This window comes from Grammomys surdaster, unplaced genomic scaffold, assembly GCF_004785775.1.
Source record: "Grammomys surdaster isolate TR1022 unplaced genomic scaffold, NIH_TR_1.0 125368, whole genome shotgun sequence".
NCBI lineage: Eukaryota > Metazoa > Chordata > Mammalia > Rodentia > Muridae > Grammomys > Grammomys surdaster.
In genome coordinates this window covers 399145-426041 of record NW_021620240.1, presented here as the reverse complement: position 1 = coordinate 426041, position 26897 = coordinate 399145, and the positions used below count along the sequence as shown (strand labels likewise).

Sequence of the window (26897 nt, the reverse complement as noted above, 5' to 3'; positions counted from 1 at the left end):
GTGGGAACATGAAGGATAGCGCCCAGGGAGGAGACAGGGATGGGCAGAGATGGGGAATGAAGGCACAGAAACAGGAGGGCAGGGAGCAGGGTGGGGTTGAAGGGTAGGAGAAAACAGAGAAAGAGTGAAGCTAGAAAAGATAGGAGGAATCTAGGGGCAGGGGAGCGAAAGGGACAGGGCACCGGGAGCAGGACGGCAGGCAGCAGGAGCAGGGCAGGGCAGGGCAGGGCAGGAGTGGAGGCGGGTGTGTGTGTGCACTGGTGCCAATACCTGTTCCCGCTCTGCTTGCCGCCTCTCTTCCTCTCGCCGCAGGGCTTGCATGTCCTCCAATCGCCGCTGCTGCTCCTTCTCCTGTAGCTTACGCTGTTCTCGCTCTCGCCGCTGTTGCTGTAGACCAAGTGGGCAGTATGTCTTACGGATGGGATCAGAACAGATGCTAGTACAGCCTAGCCTTGGAAGGACTGCCCCTCCACAAAGAGTAGGGCAAGAGTGTTAGAGACGGTGGAGAGGAAGGCTTCAACGTTTCCAAGCACACATCCCTAGCCCTGTACAAGAGCTGTGCATCTGGGCCCCAGGGGCTCAGTTTGAGAAGTTTGAGGTAGCCGTGCACATGGGGCTAGACGGAAACTGCTGCCCTCTGAGTGGGCTGAACAATATGACATTTATCTGTTCCCACTGCACTTGCTAGTTTTATATTAACTTGACACAAGCCAGAGTGATTTTTAGAAGAAGGAACTTTAATTGAGAATGTCTCCATGAGATTAGTGGTGCATTTTCTTGACTGATGACTGACATGGGAGGGGCCAGCCCAGTACAGGATGTCCCACCCTTGACTGGTGGTCCTGGGTGCTATAAGGAAGACAGGCCAAGCAAGCCGTGAGGAACAAGCCTGTGGGCCACGTTCCTCCAAGTTGCTTTTGGTCATGGTGCATTATTGCAGCAGCTGAAAGCCTAAGACAGCCACCAAACACGCTAGCATGTTCTGATCCTTGCACCCCAAGCCTTTGTGCCTTAAACACTAAGAGATGGATGGTAATGTCAACCTTTGGCCAACAGGGGGCACCAAGTGCACATGCACAAAAAGCAACCTTGCAAACAACAGCAACAACAAAATGGCCAAGACCAAGCTTCTGGACCCTTACACACAGAACTCTTCCTGCCGAGAGGTTGCTGGCCAGGCCTCTGTCAAATCTCACCCACTTCTATTAGAACAGCAGAAAGTGTTCCAAAGTCAATCTTTCTTGCAAATTTCTTCTTCCTCAGTAAGAACAGAACTTGCTCTGAGAAGATAGTGTAGATGCTGGAACTACTGCCTCCACGACAATGTTTTTATTGTTTAGTTATAAATTTTGAGGAAAAAAAAAGGTCCGGATTTCTCATTCTCCACTATGCACCAACAGTAAGTACACTCAAACACACACAAAACTTCTTCTTTTTTGTATGTGTTACCAGAGACCAAACCCAAGATCCTCATGTATGACAGGTTCTACCACTGAGCTGTATTCCTAACCCCAACCTTTTTTTTTTTTTTTTTTTTTTGAGACAAAGCTTAAACTTATCAGACTGAGCACAAACTTGCTATGTAGCTGAGAGTGACCTAGAACTTCTTATTTCTTGCCTCCTCTTTCAGAGTGCCGAGATTACAAGTATGTACTAGTGCATCCAGTTTTATATGGTACATTGAATTTAGGGGTTTAAGCATGTCAGCAAGCCCTCAATCAACTGACCTATACTCCCAGCTTTTTGGTTGTTATGCAGTTTTGTTTTTTGGTCTTGAGACTAGGCTGGTCTAGAATTTTTCATCTTCCTGCCTCTACCTCCCAAACGCTAAGCGTACAGGAGAAAGCTCACTGTATTATTTTAATAAGTAATACAACAAATGGAAAACTGTACTTAAACACAGGATTCTTCTTAATTAAAATGAATCCCCTCTACCAACCTTTAATTAGTCCAAAATAGGAAAACTATACTTTATAAGAAAATAAATCAAAATCAAAATAATCAGCAGTACAGTCTTTCTGTTCGGAGCAGATCAGCTGCACAAACATACACAGGCACAGACCTGCAGGTGGCCAGGACAGACGGGCCTCTAGAGCTGGAGAAGCCCAGAGTGGAAGCGTAAGGAAAAATAGCTTTATCCCGACAACTGCTGCTTTTCAGAATGGCTCTACTCGGACAGGATGCTGATGGCACAACTATCCACGTGGGGCCAGGAGGTGGAGACTGACAGTCTCTACTAGCAGTGGGGTCTGGGAAGAGCTAGGCAGGGCCTGTCTCACACTGTGTTTCCTCCTGCCCTGGTCCACAGCCAGTGTCGTTAACACACAGGATGAGTACCCACCTCCTCCACGCGTCGCCGCTCCTCTTTCTGCTCCTCTATGCGACGCTGCCGCTGGTGCAGCAGGTGTTTGATGTGTGCCTCAGGGTCCCGCTGCTGCTGCTGCTGCAGCTGCTGCTGCTGCTTTAGGGCCTCAGAGTTGCTCTTATTCTCCTGCTGGAGTCTGAGGAATTCTCGGCGCAGTGTGGACTCCCCAGGCACATTCATGATGGAGCTGGATGAGTGGCACAAACGCATACTGAGGTCAGAGCTGGTGGTCCTTCCTCATCTCTGGGCAGCCTGCTGAGTGGACGCTTCCAACTACACCAGCCATCCTCCCAATGCCTAATCCCAAATGGGGCAGGAAATCTGTCTTCTGTTTTGTCCCTATTCCCTGTTTTGAGACAGGGCCTGAATTATGTAGCCCAGATTGGTCTGAAACTTGCTCTCCTCCTGTTTCACGCCCCTAAGTGCAAAGATTAGGGAAGCATCATCACCCCTGGCATCTGCCCAGGGTCTGGTGCTGTTTTAAAGATTCCAGCTCAAACCTCTGTCAGCTCTAAGACACTCGCCTTGTCACGATTCATCTGTTTCACTCTGTCCTGGAGGGACTCTGTGTCATTTTGTTTTGTTTCTTCAGTTACATTATTTACTGTGTGTGAACCAGTGCGTGTGCATGTGCATGTCTGAGTGCACCACAGCATGCTGGTGTGAGTGGTGCATGTGTGCGTGTCTGAGTGCACCACAGCATGCTGGTGTGAGTGGTGCATGTGTGTCTGAGTGCACCACAGCATGCTGGTGTGAGTGGTGCATGTGTGTGTGTCTGAGTGCACCACAGCATGCTGGTGGGGTCAGAGGACAACTTGGAAGAATTCTCTCTTTTCAACATGTAGGTCCTGGGAACTAAACTCGGGCCACACCGAGCTTGGGCAGGTGCCTTTGCCTGTTGAGCCAACTCACCAGCTTTGAGACGCAGTTTATACACTCTTCTCTCATATGTGCCATTACCTGAGAGTCCCGGAAGCCAAGGATCACTGTTGTTCCTCCAGATAATAGAGCCCCACCCTCCCAGCTCTCCTTGCCAAACCCACCTTGGCTCGCCTTCCTCTCCATGGCTGTCATCTTCCTCCTCACTTCCGCTGTACTCATACTCTGTCTCCTCTGCAAAGGAGACCACGGATACTTTTCCACTCGAGGTCTCAGCCTCCACCCTGGGTAGGGAGACCTCAGCTGGGAATATCTATGTGCATGGCCCGTCCCTGGAGTTGCAAGTTTGGGAAAGAGTTCCTTGGGCAGGGAGACTGGGGTAAGGGAGGACGCAAAGGCAAGCCCAAAGACCTCATGGCTAGAGAGGGGACTGGCAGAGGCATCCCCCAAACCCTCTGCTCCCCATCTATCCACTGACCTTTCTCACCCCGCTTCTTCCTGGATCGGTCAATGTGGTCCTTGAGTTGGATGCGGACCTGCCGCTCCGTGGGCTGGTCTCGGATGAAGGGAAATTTGAGTAACTGTTCGGTTGGTGGGCGGCTCAGGTAAGTCTTGATGAGACACGTGTCAATGAAGTCAGTGAACTTCTTAGACCTAGAAACAGTGGTGGCTCACACTGGGAGGGCCCCTTTGGAAGGGGAAGTCACAGGAAGAAGATGGTGGACCATTCATCTCTAAACTGTCTTTTCTCTTCTGACTTCTCTAAATCCCAGTCCCAGATGCTATCTGCAGTCCCCACACCTCTTCCACGGTGTACACCAAAGCCTGGACACAGGAAGTATTAAGGTGAGGGCAGCCCTGCCTAGAAACCTTCCTTGCCAGATTGAAAACACTCAAAGACATACCATTTCTTTGACTTGAGCCTGGGGGGAGGGTTCCGAGGGATGAGGAAGAGAGCCCGCATAGGGTGCATGTCACACAGAGCTGAGACACAGAAGAGACACCATCAATCCTTTTTGGCATATTTAGGGACCAAAGACTCCCTGCCTTAACATGTTCTCTGAAGCCCACCTCCTCCCTACATCCACTCCCTTGCCCTCCCTGTCCCATCCTACCCCGAGGCAGAGTCAGCACTTACGGGGGGCTCCCTCTGCCATTTCAATGGCTGTGATTCCTAGAGACCAAATGTCACTCTAACAGAAGGGAAAGAAGGGACAGGTATGAATGTTCCTGAGAATACTGCACAGTAACTTCCTTCACCCAGGATTCCACACATTTTCCAGACAGTATTACATAGTAACTCCCCTCACCTAGCATCCCATACAAACCTTCCCCTTCCCCAAATCCCTTTCCTACAAATCACTCACCTTCCAACAGAAACCTGTCCTGCTGTAAAACACTAGGTTTTAGCTTAGCTCATCTGTAACGGGTATTGATGGGAAGTCCTGGGAGGTTTTTAGCTACTCAGGTCTGGCTACATCCATAGTCTTTCTTCACTGCTCATGTCACTTTCCTCAATGGGTTTATGGCCCAAAACCTTTAATCTATCTGTCCTCCCCACCTCCTTCCTACCCTGGGAGCCCCAGTGCTCCTGCTCCCCACGGCATACCCTGTAGTCATAGGTGGCATCAGGGTTCTCATCACAGGCAATGACTTCTGGAGCCATCCAGTATGGGGTCCCAATGAAAGTGTTCCGCCTGCCCACAGTGCGGTCCAGCTGAGCACTCACCCCAAAATCCACTGTAAGCAGGAGGAGGGGTGAGCATGGGGAGGGGAGGGCATGGGGAGGGGTGGGCATGGGGAGGGGAGGGCATGGGGAGGGGTGAGCAGAAAACATCCCAGCATTCTGCTTCACTCCACTACATGCACTCATACCCCTGGCCTCAAACAGGAGGTCCAGACCCACACACCATTAAGAAAGTACACAGCCTCTCCCACTCTTCAAGGTCTTGAAGAACCTCACCCAGTTTTCCTGGATCTTGGGGCTCAAAGGACAGCATCCCAGGGAGGAGAGAACTCAATGCCCTATCTCCCACAGAAGGATAGTGAGCAGCTGCCCTCTGTGGGGTAGCAAGCGAAAAGGAGGCAAGATTCTCAGGGTGGGGGACGGGGACGGGGAATAAGCCTCTTCAGCACACATGCAGTTGGACCTAAGCCAAACATCTGAGGAAAGGGACCTTGTTCTCTGTCTTGACAGTGACAGGGCCTCAGAAGGACCCACAGTACCTAGCTTGACTTCAGCGTTCTCTGTCAGCAGCACGTTCTGTCCCTTGATATCTCGGTGGATCACCTTGTGGGCATGGAGATGGGCAAGACCCTGGGACAAAAGGGTGGAAAAAACCAATGTAGTGTTGGAGTGGGTGGGACGGAGAGGAGGCTAGCTCTTAGTACATTCAGCGTGATGCTGAAGGACAGACCATACCCACCCACAGCCCGAGTACAGGCAGAGTTGTGGTGTGTGTGTGTGTGTGTGCATCAGAGTAGTGGCAGTGGCATGGGGGAAGGGCTGGGAAGGGGCTCCGAGCTCACCCTGAGAATCTCCCTGCAGATGTAAGCAATGCAGTCCTCCTTCAGAGCGTTCCCTTTTGTGTTCTTCACCAGGTCTGTCACTGAACCAGCACCGCAGAACTCCATCACCAGCTATGGTCCAGGTCCAAGAAAACAAGCAGGAAGAGAAATGTCTGTCAAGCAAGGCCTCTGCCCCCAACCAGACTCCTGGAGGAAGACCAGGTTTGGGGACCAGACTAGTGTGCGTCAGACAGCAGGGGCTAGATGATCCCTTAGAAACCACAGGATTTCCCTGAGGTCAGAGAGAAGGCACACACTTGGAGAAGAACTGGTAGTATAAAGAATGAAAGAATCCCCCAAATTGTCAGCACAGTGATACAGGCTATCTCATTTCCCTTGAAGTGTCCAGTGCTTTAATCATATTTTCCCTAGAATCCCAAACTGGCTTAGAACTATTGTTCTAGAGCAGGGGGTGGCAAGCACAGGTACCAAAGAATGTTGTTTTGTGTGTGGGTTTTTGCTTTGTAAATTTTTATTTTTGGTTTTGTTTTGAGACAGGGTCTCACCATGTAGTTCTAACTGGAATTCACTATATAGACAAGGCTGGCCCTGAACTCAAGAGATACGTCTGCCTCTGCCTCTCAAGTGCTGGGATTAAAGGTGTGTGTGTCACAGTGCCATCCAGCTCCGGTAAGTGACTTCTGTGTATACATGGGATACTAAGGATTGCACTCAAGATACGAGGTGAGCACCAGTGAGCTTTGCTCAGCCTGAATCAATGGATAATGTATACCATCCCCCCATGTGTGTGTGGTGGGGGGGACTCAACAAGCAGGCCAGACTAGCTGTTCCCAGTCTGTTTCCCATTTCACCATAACTGGGTACAAACATCTACTGTCATGATCAGCTATTTGTGTGTTCTTAGCTCATGTCCCCATACTTGAAAGGCAACTGAGCCATCTCCTCAGCCTGTGTCCAATGATTAATTAATTCAATGATTAGGGGGAAAAAAAACCCAAAGAATACTATTTCATGACAAATGAGAAAAACAGGAAATTTTAATAACCTAAATATAAATTTGGGATTCAGACACACCTCATTTTCAGGTCTGTTTGAGTGAGAGTCCTCCCAGACAGTAGCCTTAAATGCACGCTCCTCCTGCCCTCAGCCTCCTGAGTGCTGGGACTAGGTATGAGGCACATTGCTTGGCTAGCCATGGTTAGCTATTCATGTGCTAGAGTCTCTATTGCTTTCAGGGTGTGAGCAGAAGTGAGTACTGGTAACAGCAACTGTGATCATGTGACTGACGTGCTTACTATCTGGACCTTCCCAGAAAAAGCTCAACACCTTTGACTCAGGTAAGAAGGGGCTGAGGCTACCAAGGAAGCTCACAGGGTCCCGCTCAGTGTGCTGCTAAAGGGGACTCGGGAGTGACTCCTTCCAACTGTTTCACTAAAGTTGACATCTAACTTAAGAAAGGCTGGTTGGGACTGGAATATTTGCTATGTAATTAAAGTAACTGCCATGTGTCCAACCACCAGGACAACAGAACACAGTGGGTGGAGTAGAGGCCCAGTACCCCATAGTTAACAAGAGAGCGTTTGACTGCTATTGCTCCCAGTCCTCAATGGTCTTCTACTATACACAATTTGGTGTGTGGTATGTGTCCCCTAAAATCCTTAAGGCCACTGAGGCTGCAACCATGTCTGATGCTCATCTTTGCAGGCTGTTGAGAAGATGCAAGTCTAGTGTGCTTCCAGGGGGTGAGACCTGCGATCTTGTCTCAATAGCTACAATGATCTCCCTAGCAACTCTTCCCTAAAGTATGGGCCCAGCACCACAAAGGGAAACTCGGCGGCACTGATGTCTAAGCTAGGGCGAGAATGACTCTTAGGTATGTTCTGGGTCAGGAGGTATCTGGGTAGGCTTTGGTTCAAACCATCGCCCAGAAGGGCTGTGTGCTGCCAGGATGGGTCTGAGTCCTATTGTTTCCCACAGATACTTTGTTTCTATGGCTTTCTAAATATTGTATTCAAAGGCACAAGAACTTACAGACTAAGCTTCCCCCATCCTCATCCCCGTCTTCTGGCCATGCCCAAGATTCTCACTGCTCACCGATTAAGAAGTGCTTGCTGACTAGCTAGGGTAAACGGAGGATGAAGGAGACAAATACCAGGATAACTAGACACACGAGGACAAGACACTGGGTATACAAGACTAAACAAAGAGTTCCGTGAGTCATGAGGTTCCTTTAGATCCACACTGAAGGCAGGGCTGACAGAACAAATACAAAAGACACTGGCCTTGTCCTACAGGAGGAAGGGCAGGAAGGGCACTTCTTACCCAGAGCTGGTCATCGTTCCCAGGAGGGCTCTTCTTGATAAAGGCCCCATAGTAGGTGGCAATATTGCGATGGTGAGAGTACTTCTTTAACATGTTGATTTCTTGTTTGATCTCTTCCTCCTCATCCTAGGCAAACAGGGGAGGTGAGGCCTGGGCTCCTACAGACCCTTTTTTGGTGCCAGCTCCATCTTTCCCAGCTCCATTTCCTACCTCTGTGACATCCATGACCTTGATGGCAGCCAGCTGCCCAGTCTTGACATGCCGCCCCTGCAAGACAGTCCAATATGGAGGGTGTGGAGGGGTCCCAGTATATGCTCACTTAGTAAAATAAGGAAGAGGAATTGATTCTGGGAAAAGCCATGTCCCTTAGTGCTTTTCTATCTTAGAATGTGTCCTCCATGTAGCTAGATGCCTCTCTTTACAAAGCAGAAGGCAAGGGAGAGGCTCTTCAGCCATCCCAAGCGAGGGTAAAACTGCCCAGACATTTCTAGGCAATAAAGATAAACTTCCACAAAGATAACAGCTCCCACACACAGCACCTGAGCTGCCAACAGATGCACTGCTCAGTTCCATCCTCCCTGGTGGGGATTTTCACCAGACTGAAAGTTAGAGTGAAGGAACTTCCATATCCTGATGAAGGCTAGAAAGAGGTTAACCCTTTCCTTCATCTATGTAAAGTAAAATGTCTGGTGCTTTCCTGGCCCAGCCACTCTAGACAGGAGGCCTTTCCCTGGATCAATCTTATGCCCGAAGTGTTTTACGTTCTCAGAGAAATCACAGCCACACCACTGAGTTTAGGCACACAGGGGCAGCTGATCCGTCCCACATCCTATGGAGTGTCTGTGTTGTGCCACAGCTTCTCTGACTCGATTCCCACCCTACCCACCCACCTACCTACTCTTCTGAGATCCTTGGTTAAAAACCACCAATGTGGGGCTGGAGAGATGGCTCAATGGTTAAGAGCACTGACTGCTCTGCCAGAGGTCCTGAGTTCAATTCCCAGCAACCACATGGTGACTCACAACCATCTGTAATGTGATTCGATGCCCTCTTCTAGTATGTGTCTGAAGATACCTGCAGTGTACTCATATAAATAAAAAAATAAATAAATCTTAAAAAAAAAAAAAACACCAATGTGGGGCTGGAGAGATGGCTCAGCAGCTAAGAGCACTGACTGCTCTTCCAGGGGTCCTGAGTTAAATTCCTAGCACCCACATGGTGGCTCACAAACCACCTGTAATGGGATCTGATTCTCTTTTCTGGTGTGAAGATAGAACACACAATGAATGAATGAATGAATGCATGAATGAATGAATATTTTTTAAAAAATCAATGGCTTGAACAAGAAAGTCCCAGTCTTCCTGACAAGAACTGTTCATAGGAAGGACATGGGCATCGCTACCCCTGAGTCTTTTCTTCCATAGCCACCACAAACCCAAGCACAGAGAAGCCCAGCTCTCTGGATGGATGGGACTCAGCAGGAACTGTGCACTGTCTGTTCCCCCATAGTTCACACTTACAAAGGGAACAGGTTGGGGGAAAGGCTCTTAGTCCAAGTGACCAGGAGACCCAGGCAGGCAGGTGCATCTGTGGAGATGTCAGGAGCTGTCTTCAGATAAGGAAGCAGACTAAATGTTCTTGGGAGCAGCACCCAACTTATTCCCCTCACCAATGTGGCCACTCTATGTAGCCGAGGAGGCCTGGCTACTTGAGAGTGCTGAGCTGGCCAAGTTGAAAAAACTAATTGGGGGCAGAGGAAATGCCACTTCTGTGAGCAGGAGAAGCAGCTCAAAAGCAGGCAGCTTGGGTTCTGCTGGCTCCCTGATGTAAGCAGCTGCAGGAGGTCAACAAAGCCACTTCCTCTCTGAGGCCACTTGTGAGGGCTCATCTACCCCAAGTCTCCCTTAAGCTTGGGAGGTACCCACCCACAATTTTGCCAATGATCTATGAATTTCCAGGTGAGCCTTGACACCCATGTCCCCACATACTCTTCCTGCATCCTACCTACAACCACCAGCTACAGACTGGTTCCTGTCACACCCAAAAGCACTTGTACACTCAGCGATGTCTTCCTTCTTTCTGTTGCTGCTCTCTGTGGTCTGTGCTTTCCTTCTTCCCTAAGGGGACCCCAGCCTTTGTCATCTCCTGTAGCTTCCCTCAGACTGCCAGACCTGGGACTCACCTTCCTCCATTCCTCTAAAGAGGCCCACAGGTCTAAAGGTTATATTTTTGTCCATGTCTCACCTTGTACACCTGTCCATAGGTTCCATTGCCAACCACCTCCACCAGCTCAAAGATTCCTGCAGGGTCCTGGGAGGAGGGAGAAGAAAGAAGAACAAGAAGTCATCACTTCAGCAAGGGCTATGATGCTGGAGAGGAAGAAGGTGTTAACCAAGATACGAGAGGCAGATGAGACTACCACTTAGAGGGCTGTGGAGAACTAATGGTCAGAAGGGGTTTCCCTGGATAGTTCAGAGTTAACTCTGTTATTCTAGAGTCAGAAGGGAACAAGAAGTCAGAGCCCAGGTGGGTTTTGGTTTTTTTTTATTCCTAACTCACTGACCTATGGCTATGTATCTGTGTTCCCAACTGCAAGTGAGGATGCTCATGAACATACCCCTTGCCTGGGCTAGACTTTCAGTGAGGTAACGCCCATAATGCACTAAGACCCAGGCTGGCAGTGTGTGCCAATAAGAATTTAGTATTATTGCTAACTTTAAAAGCAGAGAGAAGCGGCTGGAGAGATGGTTCAGCAGTTATGAGCACTGGCTGCTCTTTCAAAGGCCTGGTTTCAATTCCCAGCACCCACATGGCAGCTCACAACTGTCTGTAACTCTAGGTCCAGATACCCTCCAATGCCCTCACCTTCACACAGGCATACATGCAGGCAAAACAATACACATGAAATATAAATTTAAAAATAGGGGTGGGGACAGAGATGAGCCAGGGCACAGGAGGCACGGTCCTTTGGTCTCCCCTCCCTAGTCCTCTTAAAATAAGGGTCTCTGGTATGACATGAAATGTGTGGGACATGTGAAAGATCCTCCACAAAAGGAGACAGAAAGGGCCTGTCACTGCTGGACGCAATGCTGTCCTTCCTCCTTTTTGGAGCCATGTGGTGCCAGGAGAAAGCCCATAGGCAAACAAAGCTTCTAAAGATCCCTTCCTCCTGCTGGCTTACAGCAGGCAGCCTGGTCTCACAGGCACATCTGCCACCCTACCCTAAGGCCACCCAAACCCTCCAGGCAGGACTGCTCCCCACCCCCAAACTGGGAAGTGTGGCTGCAAGCTGAAGAGACTGGCCCCCAGTTCCATTCTGCAGAAAGAGCAGGTCTGGCCCAATCCTTGCAGAGACCAAGGATGCCAATGTGGTGTCAACTCTCCAGGCAACACATAAAGTCTCAGCTGAGCATCCTAATGGTATATAACCTGAAAGTCCCCTCTCCCTGATTTTAAGAGCCAATATAGGATTTCTGAAAATAAAAACATCCTGTTGTGCTGAAGGAATCTACAGGGACAGGGTCTGGGCACAAGGACGATGAGACCCCCACCCAGGGCTTTTTAGGAATGTGTGTACTGACTGCACTTTGTCCACTTTCTCAGAGGAAGTGGAGGGCAGAGACACGCCTTGGCTCCCTCCCAGCAGAGATCACAAGGCATGGTGATTACAGATTTACTTGCTGAGAAACTCCACGGAGGAAGTGCCTGAGTTCTCCTTGTTCTCCAAGTCTGTCCAGCGTCTTAACGGCCCTGGCACTCAGCAGCCTGAAGCCTGCCCCCACCCTCCCCAGAGAATCTCACAGCAATGAAGGAGCCTCCTCCTAGTGCTTGATTACAGATCTCATGTCAACAGTCGATCATTTTCCTTTGACTAGTTATGGGGGGGGGGGTGCATGCATGACAGTAGCATCATCCTTGTCTTCCACCTTGTTTGATACAGCATCTCTTGCTCACTGCTGAGTACGTCAGAATAACTGACTTGCTACAGAGAGTGTGTGGAGGGAGGACGACTTGGAGAGGTCTGCTCCGTTTACCATGTGGGTCCTAGGGAACAGAACTCCAGAACTCAGGTCATCGGGCCTGATGGCAAGCAGCTTTTCCTGATGTCTCTGTGCTAAACATTCTAACTGTATATAACCTAAAACTCCCATATAGAGTCAATATAGGATTTCTGAAAATAAAAACATCCAATTGTACTGAAGGACTCTCATGAGACCAATCTATAAAAAAAAAAAAAAATCTTTAATGGATCTAAGAAATCAACAGGACTCAAAGGAAAGGGAGCACTGTTGCCACCAGCTGGGGATGGAGGTGGGAGCACCGTTGCCTGCCCGAACCTAATAGCTACAAGGACTATGAAGTCGTACTGTCTAGCTGTAGTTCTAAATATGGAGGGTCAGAGAGAACACAGTCCCTTGCGGATCTTCCTGAAAGATGAGCTCATGCAGTCTTAGTCTTCTAATACTGACTTTAGGGAAGTCTGTTCTTGAATCAAACTTCAATTCTTTCAGCCAAAAGACAGACGGGCATGATTTTTCTGAGTATAATGGCTTGCTAATGGCAGAATGATATGCCATCTTAAGCTCAATTTACCACAACTCTAATTCAGAATGTGCAGTTGGCTCTCAAGGAGACAAAACTTGAGGGTTTAAGAGGCTAAGTTTCCAACCACAGATAAGGAAAGGAATAAAGAGTGCCTGCATGCCCTGCTGAGGAGCAGTGTGTGGTTAAGATGCTAAGTTTGGGAAGTCAGGAAGCGTGGGAGCACATGCCTATCAAGCAGTTCAATACAAGAGTCTGATGAAGCGGCAGAGACACTTGGGAGTGAGAGCTGGTGACAAAGTATGAAGAGAAAGAGCACAGAAAAGTAGGACAAAAGAAGCCAAGGCTACCCTGAAAAACACAAGACAGACACTGGAGGACGGGCGACCATGGAGGACAAGGCGGCAAGACAGAGGAGTCAGAGGACACTACAGGGACTCCCATGGCATCAGCCTCTAACCGCCCAGTGAGAACCTTCAAGGGAGCTGCACCTATGGGGGCTGGAGGGAACGGGAGGGTGAGGAAGTCAGGGCGGGGAGCACCCTCCCAGTAACAGCCTGAGAGCAGGAGGAAAGCAGATGACACCTAAAAAAGGCCTCGGGTCAGACAAGTTTCTGAGTGATCTCTCATGCCCATGGATGGGAAAAAGACAAACTCGGAGATGAACTGAGTTTAAATAACACTTGTGTGTACAGATCTGTCAGGCTTTGCTGTTGTGGCTACTGTTTCTCTGGTTATTTGTCAGGTAGATGTTCGATCTCTTGAGTGATATTCTCAGCTCAGGAGTATGTAAATTTTATTTCTGAGTAAGTAAACTATTGTTCTTTGCTTTGTAGTAGTAGCAAAACCCAATGGTGCCCAATTCTTGTTGCATACCAAATGATTCAGAGTGCTCAGACACCCAAGAATTTAGGTTCGATTTGTACACTGATTAGACAACAAATGTAACCCTTCAAATACTATCTGTTCTTGGTGACCCTCTTCAAAGGTGAAGAGCCTTTATGAGGGCTCCAGTGTTCCTAGCTGGCCAGGCACTGCTTTGTAAGGAGCACTGTAGTCCTTCTGAGCCTCCTCCCCAGGACACTTGAGCTGTCTTCCTAGTTCTAATCAAGCCAGCTACCCAAGAAGGAAAGGACACTAAAGCCCACGGGAGGGAGTAGGCCCTGAGATCTGCTGAAGTCAAGAAGAAGGCTAAGCAGGAAAAGATGCATGCTGCACAGCCTTTTGCCCACACAGACATGGAAGACCATCTTCACAAAGTTGTCCTGTGACCTCCACAACACACATCATACCCATACACAAACAATTAATGCATACTTTTTTAAAAGATGAAGGACTGGAGAGATGGCTCAGAGTTAAGAGCACTAGCTCCTAGAACCGAGCTGAGTTTGTAGGGCCCAGTACCCACATGGTGGCTCACAACCATCTTTAACTTCAGTTTTAGGGGAGTCCGATGCTTCTGCTGGCCTCTGAGGTGTGGCTCCCACCCACACCTGCATGTGGAGCATGTAAAACACACACACAGGTTTGAAAACCTAAGAAGGAAGATGAGCGAGCACAGGAGCACTCCGTGGCCTTGACAGCGATGGCGCTGTGGAAGCCTGACTCCAGTTAGAGTGTGCACACACAGGGTGGCATGCATCTCTAGCCTCAGCTACCTGGGAGACCAAGGCAGGAAGATGAGTCAGAGACTAGCCTGAGTAATATATATCCCCAGATAAAATAGCAAGTAAAAAGCTGAGCAGAAGTGTAACTCAGCTGGTACAGAGAGAGCATGCCTACATGTGCCTCCAGGGTGTGATCCCCAGAACTGCATATATGCCCAGTGTGGTGATACATACCTGGAATCCAAGCACCCTAGTAGTGGTGCCAAGAGGATCCTAAGTTTAAGGCTATCATCAGCTACATAGTAAGTTCGGGGCTAATCGGGACACAGTAAATGACCCTGTCTTAGTGGAGGTGTGGTCTGTTGCTACATACTGTAATGCTAAACTCTGTACCTGAAGGCATACCAGTGAATTATTGAGCTTACTAGCTTTTGTTGTGCAAATCTTGTTTCTTAATTTAAAACTATTGGTTAAATAAAAATGGTTACAGCCAATTACTGCAGGGTAGATGGGATCTGAGTTACTTGGTTGAAGGTAGACAGCAGAGGAGAAGGAGGAATAAGGAGGAGGAGAGAGAAGAAAGTGCCACAGGAGGCAATGTACCACAAACACATGGCCAGAAGAAACAGCAAGTATTTGGGAACACTCCTAGAGAGGTAGCCAGGCCAGGAGCTAGTAAGGTAGATAGATTATGGGTTACCCACCAGTATTGTCAAAACCAAATAAAATAACCATAGTCTGAGTCTCATTTATATGTAAGCTAGTCAGGGACAAGCTTAAATTGATTCTACTACATGTCTCAAAATGCGGGAAGAATGCTTAGGAAGATGGTTCAGTACTTACTGCATAAGCATCAGGACCTAAATTAGCTATCTAGCACCCACAAAAAAAGTAGTTTTGGCAGAACATGCCTTAAATCCTGGGGAGTGGTATCCCTAGAGCTTGAGGGCTGTCCAATCTAGACAACCAGTGAGTCCAGGTTTAGAAAGAGACTGTCTCAAAGAGTAAAGTGGAGAGATACCGAGATAACAGCTCTGATGCTAACGTCCGGTTCCCACAAGCACATGCACGACCATCCACAGACTCCAACAAAGACTCCTAATGACCTATCGTTAGGTCCACAGATCAGAGCCTCTCATCCCTCAGCTGAGCAACTTCTTTTGCAGTAGATGGTGATTAACACAGAGACCCACAACTGGCCAACTTGTAGAGAGTAATAGAATAAGAGACTGTGGAATGCTCAAACACCATATACACCATACACCCCCAACCCCAAACTCAAGTTCACTGTGGGCGAGTGAGCTATGACAAGGACACTGTGGTTTCTAGATACATCAGCACAGTTGGTTACACATATGAACCCACAATTATGGTGATAACATGCACAAAACCTACACAGGCTCAAGCCAAAAAAGCCCAGCTTAGAGGGGGTTGTGGGCATGATGCTCCCCACCCCAGCCAAGGAGCTACTAGCAAGGAAACTGAGAGTCAGTTTTTTTTAAGGATATGGCCTTATTTGAATGGCACAAATGAGATTTTGAAATTTTTTAATTTTTAAAACTGATAATTTTTGTTTTTGTTTTCCTTAAAGGGGGGGGCCACAGCAAGTTCCAGAATACCCAGGGCTACATAGAGAGACCCTGTCTCAAAAGGGTGTGGGTTCAATTCTCAACATCCACATATTGGCTCACAACTGTAAGTCCAGCCCCAGGGCATCTGGTGCCTTCTTCTAAGCACCCAGGCCACCAGACAAGCAGTTGGTACACACATGCACAGGTAAAACGCTCATTACAAAAAGAACACATAGAAGTAGGGAGACAGAGGTGGACCTGGGGGGAGTTGGAGGCAGTGGTGAATATGACCAACATATATTGCAGGAAATTTCCAAAGAATTAAGCATTAACAATAAGCTATTCCTGGAGCCTGTTAAATGGTTCAGTAGGTAAAGACACACTTGCCTTGCTACCAAGCTTGATGACCTGCATTCAATTCCCAGATCCATACAGTGGAAGGGGAGAACCCATTCCCTCAGTTTTTTCTCTGACATTCACATAGTGGCATAGTCACCCCTCATATACATAGATACATAGATACATAGATACATTAGATACATAGATACACACACACACACACACACACACACACACACACACACACAGTAGACTGAATGCTAATGGCCCCCATAGGCTCATATCTGAATTCCTGTTTCTCAATTGGTAGACTGTTTGAAGGATTAGGAGAAGTGGCTTTGTTGAAGGAGCTGTTGCTGGAAGTGGGTTTCAGAAGCCCAGGCCAGACCCCATCTGGCTCTTGGCCTGCACCACACTCCCATCATGGTGATCATCTGCTGACTCTGTAAGGAAGCCTCCAACTCAAACAGTTCCTTTCACTTTGCTGTGGTCATGTGTTTCATCACAGCAATAGAACAGTAACTAAGAAAAATGCAAAATAAATATATATTAATACAGATGCACACATACACATTACATACACCCGGCAGTACTTATTGTTCCTGTAACGCTGAGAGCAAGGCCAATCTAAACCAGGCAAAAAAAAGATGAAAATTTTAATTAGATTGAAAATAAGCAAAGGATCTGAAGAGATGTTTCTTTAAAAAAATATATGCAGTAGCCAATAAACATATAGGAAATGTATAGCATCATTCCTCATTAGGGAAATAAAAAAAAAAACACCACAAGACACAAGTTCACACCCATCAGAATGGCTGTAATCAAAGCCCCATCAACAGATGTTCGTGAAGGCTACCTATGAAGAAACTAGAACCCTCATATTGCAGGTAGGAGTGTGAAATGGTCGCCACTTTGGAAAACAATTTAAGTGACACAGTGGTACATATTGCTGCCTGTGTATGTGACTCACTTGGGCAGGACCTCTGCCCAGCATCAGGCCTTCTGGAGTTCCTTGGATGGGGACTACCAGGACCCTCTAGAAGCTTACCGGAGCTCAGGAGTTGCATGCCCAGTGCATAAGAACCAGGATTTACCCACTGCTCACAGGTGCCCCTGGTGGTCAACTCCCATACCCAGGGATTCACATACACCTTTAATTCCAGCACTGGGGAGGTAGAGGTAAGAAAATCTCTGTGAGCTCAGAGCTACACAGTGAGACCCTGTCTTTTTTTTTTTTTTAAGCAGCTGAAATAATTCTGCAAATGTTATGTAGAATTCACCACTATGCATACTCAAGACACCTGAAACGCATACAGAAGTCTGTATATGAATGTCCACAGCAGCACTCAAAAAGCCCCACAGCAGAACTAACCAAATATTAATTGATACTTCTACTATATCTACATAATAAAATAATGACACATTACTGAGAATACTGGAATGGAGTACTGCAGCTCGAGAAATCTTGAGACATATGTTAATGAGTCATGTGTGGCAGCTCATGACTGTAGCTCACTTGGGAAGCTGAGACAAGAGGGTTATATGTAAGGTAAACTGAGCTACAGTTTGAAACCCTGCGAAAAAGAAAAGAAAAAATATGTTTGTGAAAGAGGCCAGTGACCGAAGGCCTCACGTTTTATGACTCCATTATATGTGTATTCATAAGAGGCAAGTCCAGTGATGGAAAGTGATTGCCAAGGGCTTAACAAGGAGGGGAAGTGGATGGTGACTGCTAATGAGAACAGTTTTATTTAGGGCTGATGAAAATGTTCTGAAATTAGATGAGGTGATGACTACACAAATCTTGAATATACTAAAAGCTACGCTAAAATTACCAACTTACTTTTTTGAGACAAGGGTTTATATGTGGCTCAGGCTGGCTTTGAACTTATTACACCCAGGTAAGATACTTTCAAAGGCTAGATTTTATGGCATGTGGATTATATCTCAAAAAGGGCTTACTAAAAATAATGATCCTAGCCAGGTGGCTCACGCCTTTAATCCCAGCACTTGGGAGGCAGAGGCAGGCGGATTTCTGAGTTCGAGAGTTCGAGGCTAGCCTGGTCTACAAAGTGAGTTCCAGGACAGCCAGGGCTACACAGAGAAACCCTGTCTCGAAAAACCAAACCAACCAACCAAACAAACAAACAAAAATAATGATCCCAGCAGGGCTTTAAGGCTGAGGTGGGCAGAACTCTGAGTTCGAGGTCAGCCTAGTCTATAGAGCGAGTTCCAGAACACCAGGGCTATGTAGAGAAACCCTGTCTCAAAAACAAAAACAAAGAAACAAAATCCAAGCCACAAACATTAATAATAATTACCCTAAGACTGTCTTACCATGATGATTATGAATTATGCCAATCTGTCCACTCAAAGAACACTATTCCACTACTAATAACCCAAGAAGTGTTTCTGATTAACACATCTAAAAAGTCACAAATCAAACACAGAAAACATGGTAGCACACACCTATAATCCCAGCACTTGGGACGTGGAGGCAGGAGGATCACAAGTTTAAGGCTATCTTCAGATAGAAACCAGCCTTGACTACATGAAACCCTGTCTTAGAACAAAACCAAACCAAACCAAACCAAAACAGAACAAAAAAACATAACAATTCATTGGATTAAAAGTTACGTAATTTAGGGGGGCAGAGATGCCTCAGTAGGGGTACCTGGTTTGGTTCCCAGCACCCACATGGTAGCTTACAACTGTTTGTAACTCCAATTCCAGAGGACCTGACAGAGGTGAGAGGCATTAAATCCTCCTGGAGCTAGGTTCACAGGTGGTTGTGAGTCACAGGACTTGGGTGCTAGGAACTTGGGTCTTCTGGAAAAGCAGTATAAATGCTTAGCCGCCAAGCTGTAAGTAACTGAGGCCACATCAGAAGTAATTTTAAAGCATTTGCTTTGTTCCTGGTCAAGCACTGTAGAACTATAATCTCCTAAGAAGGCTTGGAGGGAGGGACAATTGTTACAACCTCACAGGGAAGGAAGTGCAGAATGATCAAATGCCATGCCCAGAGTCACACACAACTAGAAAGGGATAGAGCCAAGCCTCGACCTCAGAATCTAAGTCCAAGGCCTGAAGCATACTCTGCCTGGTTCACAGCTCCTGCTGTTTAAGGGACTGTGAGACCTCAGGAACTGGGTTCCTGACTGGACACTGCCAGTCCAAGACAGAGGGGAAATGCCAGTTAGAGCAAACTTATCCCTATGCATTCCGACCAAGGGAGAAGATGACAGAGAGAAAATTGAGTCAGGACTATTACTCAGGTAAAGGAAAGCAGGAGCTGTCAGGGAACAGAGTACATGGACATCCAAGCAGACAGAGAGAGAGACAGCACAGGGCTGAGAGCTGCAGGAGTAAGTTAGACTGCAGCCATCCACCCTGTGCTGGTTCCTAAAGTCCAGCACCGTTCATGCTCCATGGAGTCATGTACGCTCCAGCTCTGGTGCTCAGCAAGATTCCAACAAGGCTCCCGACCTAAAGTAAGAACACTGACCTCCCAAAGCAGTGTGAGTTTGTAATCCCAATGCTTGGGAGTCTGTGGCAGGAGGATCTCAAGTTCAAAGCCTGTCAGAGCAAGGAAGCAAACTTTTTGTTATAAACAAGAAGACTCAATATTAACAGATAGGCACTGTGCTCTTTTATACATGGCAACCAATTTAATGCTCAGATACATCCACAAGGTAGATAGTTGTGGTATTCTCATGGATAATCTGGACTGTGAAGGTGTCTGGATGTGACAGTCAATCCTAACCTGATGGCACTGTGTTACTGCCTGCCCAGAAACAAACTGCTCTAGCCCAGTCATTAGCAACGCTTCCTCCAGAGAGCTCAGACCTGAGTAATAATTTACACCTAACTCCCCCGTGCCAGCTAGAGGATGCCATGATCTTTTCATTACTGTACAGCAGGGAAGAGAAAGGGAGGGGAGTAAAACCATTTTCCTGCCCAGCTGTGGATTGCGTAGATAACTGTAATGTCCACCGCTGATGTCCACCTTTATAAACCCTTCCTGTAGCTCAGCAAGCTGTTTGGCTCTAAGGTTGCTATCCTGTTAGCAGTAAGAATAAATTCACCTAATTTAAATTTAAACTGAATCTAAGTCTTTGGTCTTTCCCAGTAGATTCAAAAGCCACAACAAAGGTGTTGTATAACTCCTTAAACAGGAAGATAAACAACTCAAAATAGCTTTAGGGAGTCCCCCGAAACTGACCAGATTCATGGGGCCCCTCCCTGCCAGAGTAAGCAATAAAAGCTGAGAGTCCCTCAAAGACAAACTGAGCCAAGCTGCCAGAAGACTCTGAGGCTGCCTGGAAGAACCAGAAACAGAGAGCTAGCTGTCTGGAAGAGGGTCAGATCCACTAAGTCACTTGGAAAAGACACTCTCCAACTTGCTGAGTGGCTTGCAGGATGTGCAGTCTGCTCCAGGTTCCCAGGTTTTGTGAGCTGTCATTCATGCTGGGGTAGGCCTTGGTGATGCAGCTGTCCTTGAGTCATTTCTGCCCCTGTAAGTAACCCTCACCCATATTCCTTCCTGCAAGTAACCCCAATAAAATTCATTGGTTTACCAAGTTGGACTTTGATGGTATCTGTACTTTGGACTCCCTATCTGGGGTAGGTTAAAAGTTTTGCCACACAACATGAGGTGTGTAACTTGCTCAAGGCTGGAAGCCCATTAAGTAGTGGAGGCAGGATTTAAGATGTAAAGGCACGTGGCTGCTTCCAGAATCAACCATCCCTTTATGTGACCTAACCTGAATAAGCTCTTACAACCAAACAAGCTGGACAACACAGTGCTGTTCTACCTTACACAAGACTATGTTTCCTCCTCCCTAGTAGAACAAGAGCCGTTTAAGGACAGGATGAAGACAGCACTTAGGTGTTATACACAGAATGAGGGCTGGCCAGACTTGTGCCTGAATGAAACAGCAATGTCTTCCCTTTGGCTCTGAGTCTGTGGCATATGCAAAACTACTTTGCTCTACAAAAAGCACATACAGTCAGGCTCTGGCTGCTGCTCCGTCCGTCCTCTTACTAGTGCTGCTATGACTAAGCATTTATCATCTCATCCCTGTAGCATTTCACATATGGCTAGGTATGGTGGTGTATACCTTGAATCCCAGCACTAGGGAAGTAGAGGCAAACAACAACGATCTAAGTTCAGGGCCAGCTTGATCTACACAGTTAGCCCCTATCCAAAAGGAGGCCAGGGCAGGGTGGGATGAATGGTAAACCTCTATGTATGAGTTGGGTACAGTGGCATACTCCTGCAGTTCCAGCACATGGGAGGCAGAGACAGGAAGACCATGAGTTCAAACCCATCACTAGCCAAATGAATTCAAAGTCAACCAGGGCCACATGAGACCTTGTCAAACAAAACAAAATCACATATAATTTTTTTTTTCTTCTGGGGACTGTAAAAGGTAGCCTGGGAGCTAGTTACAAGTGATACATTGTAAAGGGTAAGATGGCTCAGGAAGCAACTGCAGGAAACTATATAGGATAGGATGCTATATCAGCCTTTTTGCTGATCCAGGAGTCTTATAATTAAAGAAATTCTTATCTGTAAGGGCACATTACTAAATCCAGAAAAGCTGCTAGTGTGGTGAAAGATCTGGAACCATAAAATCTGGAGGAATTCCTTAGGAAAGAAACATTAAAAACAGAACAAAACAAAAAAGCCCAGTAGAAACAAGAGGAGGCCTGGTCTCAGGTGAGCGTCAAGCTCAGCACCAATTACTCACTTAGCCGTGCCCAGCAGGCCATGCCACCGCAGTCAGTCAGTGCCTCATCTCTCCCTGCCCCATGGGAACTGGGCCAGGAAGTGAAGCTGCCACAGGGTGTGGGCAGACTGGACAAATCATGGCCGGCCAGCTGTGATGCTGGAGGGCCGGAACCCCCCACCCTGAGCCGCTCTCCTGCAGTCCAACCTCACTCACTGCAGACTTGCCTGTGATGACCAATAGCACAGAAGATGAAAAGACTTAGGAGGAATGTGATACAGAGACCAGGGGAACAAAGATCCAGGGGTTATGCAGGAAGAGATTGGGAACTTGAGCTCTAAGATGAACAGGAGGCTGGGCAACTCACCCTGGAAGTCTGTGTGTATCTGGTACCACTTCAGAGGCTAGAGCAGGCTCCTGCCTCCCTGCCTGACTAAGAACAACGGGCCTGTCTTCCTCAGCTCTTTCTGTAATCTAGAAGCCCACACAAAGCGTGGTGGGGTGGGGAGTTACAAAGGCAGTAGCAGAACAACTGACGGGCAGCTTGGGAGAAGGACATTTATTATTACTTATTCACTTTACAACCCACTCATTGCCCCCCTTCCAGGCATCCCCTCCCATAATCCTTCCCCCTACCCCTTCCCCTTCTCCTCTGAGCAGGTGGGGGCTCTGCTGGATATCTCCCCCACCCTGGCACATCAGTCTCTGTGAGGGTAGGTGCGTCCTGAGAGAAGGAATTTTTGATCTCCCATAAACTCATCAGCTCCTTCAAAGCCACTTCAAACATTAAGAACTGAGCACAGAGGTGTGAGCACAGAGGTGTGAGCACAGAGGTGTGAGCACAGAGGTGTGAGCACTGCGAATGCAACTCTGAAATCCGCCCTCCAGCTCCACTCTCGACCAGATCACCAGTTTAACCCACGGTTACGGGGGTGTCTGCAGTGACCACCAGAGGAGCAGCTCATAGGGTTATCAACAACTCAAGGCCCACCAGGATCACACACCTTTCTCAGTCCAGGCAGATGTTTGGAGGGAGAGGCATGAGTAATTAAGGATGTGCAAGAACAAAGAAAAGGAGTGTGAGAAAGACAGATGAGTGATCACGTATGCAGGAGAAAAACCAGGGGCTTTGGGGAGCTAGGAGATACAAGAAAGTCTCACGAGATTACCCCTGCCTTCATGCCTAAGCAGAGATGACATACAGCTCTAAGGACCCAAAGGAAATGTAAAGTCAGACTCCAGCCTTCTCAACAGGTGAGCTGAGTGAGCCTCCATCTACCAACCTCAGAAAGCACACAATATGACCCTGTTCCCAGCCCAGATGGCTAAATGTGGAAAGCAGGCCCCAGGCCAAAACATTGGACAGGTTACGTCCTTAGGGGAAAAGGAAGTGGACAAAGAAGGGCTCCCTAAAGGACCCCTCTTCAATGAACCTAAGAAGGGAAGAGAGTGTATAAATGTTCTGAAGGCTAAAATCCTCAAAATGTCAGTATTTAACATGCCCACTTACGATAAACTAGGCTCTCATGAAGCCTTCCAAAATCCAGGCTCTCAAATTTCCTCACTGTCAAAAATGGATTCTCAACTCTACTGGCCTTGCTCTCACATTGGGAAACTTCATCTGCTCTCTGTGGATTCTGACTGTACCATGGATTCTACACGGTAAAGTGCCAGTCCTCCATGTACCCATATTCTGAAGTGGTTTTTTCTTTTTTTTTTTTTTTTTTGGTTTGTTTGTTTGTTTTTTGGTTTTTCGGGACAAGGTTTCTCTGTATAGCCCTGGCTGTCCTAGAACTCACTCTGTAGACCAGGCCTCGAACTCAGAAATCCACCTGCCTCTGCCTCCCAAGTGCTGGGATTAAAGGCGTGCACCACCACCGCCCAGCTTTGTTTTGGCTTTTTTTAAGTAATCAAGTATGCTCCAGGAGTAGGGGAGAGGGAAAGAAAACAAGATGGGTATATACATAGAGGGGAAGGGTGGCGTAATACACCCTCCTGGGTCTATAAGCCAGGAGCAGGTATGAATCACATATGCATAGGCGCACGCAGATACATGCGGAAACAGAAACAAGTTAGAACAGAACACGTCTATGAATACAAATGCCATTCTCATCAGAAACTAGTTAGTGCAAAGGAGTGCCCTGCCTGATACAAGGATGTGAGGGAAGCTTGCCTACACTTTGGTTTTACCGTCCCCATGTCTAGGCTCCCTAGACTTTGCAGACTCAGAAGGCCCAGGAAGGCTGCCTGCATCAATCTAGAGGTTTCCAGAAATGGTCCAACACTTGAGATCTACATGAGGAAGGCTTGTACACTCAGGCAGGAGAGGAGGGAGCAAAAGAGAAGGAACCAAAACTCAAGCAGCATGGTGGGGTTCTGAAATGGCCACAGGCAAGCCAAGGACAGATGGTCCCTTTCTGAGCTAGGGAAGTGGAGAAAGGGACAAGGAAAAAAAATAAATACCATCAGTCAGAAATTTAAAAATAAACTGAAAAACCCGAAAGATAAACAGCTTGCTTCTGAGGTTCTGCCGGCCTACAGAGCTTTCTAAGGGAAAACAGAGCTGCAGGCCAGGGAGACCAGGCCCCTAGCCTCATGTCTGGAGGAGACTACTGTCCTTGGTCAGAAAACCCTGCAAATCTCCAGGCAGCTGAGGTGGTATCTTGCCCTTGTCCTCTAGCTCTCCTTCCTAAGTGTCCGAGGTAAGTGAAGGCCTTAAGTACAAGGTCCCCACACATTCAGCGAGTCCATGTAAGTAGAACTGGTTCATCATTCCATGGCTGCTGCCTTCTCCCTGTTCCCCAGCATCTCCAGTCATTATAGTGATTTCATTTGTGCCTCAGACCTGTAGAGAGCTGGGCAGATGAGAAAACCAAGGCTCTGACAAGTGGAATGCCTAGCCCAGTGGTTGTCAACCTTCCTAATGCTGTGACCCTTTAATACAGTTCATGTTGTAGTGACCCCCCAACCATAAAATAACTTTTGTTGCTACTTTGTAACTGTAATTTTGCTACTGTTATGAATCACGTGTTTTCTGACGGTCTTAGGCAAGCCCTGTGAAAGGGTCACTCAAGACTCACACCCCTCCTCCCAAAGGAGTCAAGACCCACAGGTGGAGAACTTCTGGTCTCGAGTAAAGGCAGCACTGACGCCAGTTTAGTACTCTGATGGTAATACTACATTGCTCCTACTAGCTCTGTCCACTCAGTCTCATCTGTCATCCACGAGCCAGAGACGGCAGCTCTGTATTTAGATGCCTTGTATCTGTCCTAAGTGACTTAAATGGAGACTCCCAGTCAGTGAGATGGCTCAACAGGTAAAAGTGCTTGCTGCACAAACCTGATGACCTCAATTTTAATTTGGATTGTTTTTTGAGACAGGGTTTCTCTGTGTAGCCCTGGCTGTCTTAGAACTCATTCTGTAGACCAGGCTGGCCTCAAACTCTCCGAGATCTGTCTGTCTTTGTCAGGATCCCTAAAGACATGCACCACCACCATCCAGTTGATGACCTGAGTTTAAAAGCCAAAAGCACCTGACCTCCACATATCCACATGCAACAAATAAATCTGAAATGCTTTAAATGACATGGAGCTTTGCCAATACTTGGGGTGCCCTTTGTCTCTCCTTATGTGGGAAGGAGGCAAGGCAAGTGGCCCAGACGTTACTGGGTCTCAGTTCTATTGCACCAGCCTGTCTTACACACATTCTCCATTTTCAGTCATTCCCTTCTGCAGTACCTGGATGGCTTATAACATCTCTCTATACTTCAATTTAAACATGGCTACCTACTGGAACTGTCCATTTCCAGAGTATCCTGCAGTCACCCTTTCAGGATACCAATTACATGTTTATATAGTAATCCCTATCTGTCTATTCTGCTAGACCGAGTTGTTGAAGGTCAGGGCTGAATTTTCTGTCATATGAACACAGAAATAAAACTGTTCCTTAGAGCAGTGGTTTCTAACACTAGTTTGGGGTTATCACTGTCCTTCTAAAATGACCACAAAGGGGAACATGACAGGTACATGGGGGCAGCGAGGTCAGGACTGTTGCTCAGTTGGTAGAGGGCTTCCCTGGCATGTAGGAAGCCCTGAGCTTGATTCCTAGTACCACATAACACCAGGCAGATGTGTCACCTGACTTCATTTCCAGCACTCACCAAGTAGGAGAACCAGAATCTCAGAATCTCATTCTTAGAAACACAGTGTAAGCCAGCCTGCGCTACCCAAGACCCTGTCTCCAGAGAAGGAGGGAGAAAAACAAGGTTCTCTAAAAGTAATGGAGGGCAGAGGGAAGGTCATAGGTAAGTATTACCAGAAAGTAGATTTTTTTTAAGGAGGAGACCGTTCTTATAATAGGCAAAACCCAAGAGGTAACAAGACAGTAAGGTCCAAAGACCACAGGAGGCAGGAGGGCAAGAAGAGATGAAGCTCGGACTTTCTGGAGGACAGAGTTAAAGAAATGAGCAGCTGAGTCTGGTGGCACACGCCTGTCATCCCAGCTACTCAGGAGACCGAGGCAGGCAGAGCACACACACTCAAGGCCTATGTGGGCAATCTGTGACCTTGTCTCAAACGAGAAGGAACTGGCAATGTAGCTCCGTGGGAAGGACAGAGGTGGCATCCCCTCCCCTTCAGATAATAGCCTATTGGCAGGTCCTAAAGTGTTTAGAAGATGCTGAAGGGCAAGCCTTTGTAGCTGGTGCAGAAAGGAAGTCAGAAGCACGGGGTGCAGTGATGGGCAAGCACATCCTGTAACCTCACATTGCCTCTTTTTCTCATCCACCCATCCCTTCTCACAAGAACTCACAGATGTAAAAACATTCTCAAGTCCATAACATGCTACAAATCTGCATGAGTCATTGTGAAGAATCGACCCCCACAGAACAGAGAAACTGTGGCAAGAGGGGGTTTCTAAGACAGCGGATGTTTCTAGTATTTAGAGTGAAAAGGAGCAGCTTAGGGGAAAAGAAAGATGAGCACACTTGCGAGAAGGGATGGGGGCAGGAGAA

The 26897-nt window shown here is 47.5% G+C and overlaps 1 protein-coding gene across 7 annotated transcripts in view; it reads right to left on the bottom strand.

Annotated features, from left to right (window-relative positions):
* Mink1 (misshapen like kinase 1) overlaps positions 1-26897 on the bottom strand; it is a 53475-nt gene that overhangs the window by 7687 nt on the left and 18891 nt on the right. For all 7 annotated transcript variants that reach the window (XM_028785915.1, XM_028785919.1, XM_028785920.1 and 4 more), the window contains exons 2-13: positions 10340-10405; positions 8306-8362; positions 8096-8221; positions 5774-5884; positions 5471-5561; positions 4854-4984; positions 4383-4437; positions 4150-4228; positions 3723-3898; positions 3409-3478; positions 2342-2552; positions 271-387 (exon numbers count right to left, since the gene is read on the bottom strand). In XM_028785915.1, coding sequence (XP_028641748.1) covers positions 271-387; positions 2342-2552; positions 3409-3478; positions 3723-3898; positions 4150-4228; positions 4383-4437; positions 4854-4984; positions 5471-5561; positions 5774-5884; positions 8096-8221; positions 8306-8362; positions 10340-10405 — 1290 coding nt within the window. The remainder of the gene's footprint in view (positions 1-270; positions 388-2341; positions 2553-3408; positions 3479-3722; positions 3899-4149; positions 4229-4382; positions 4438-4853; positions 4985-5470; positions 5562-5773; positions 5885-8095; positions 8222-8305; positions 8363-10339; positions 10406-26897) is intronic.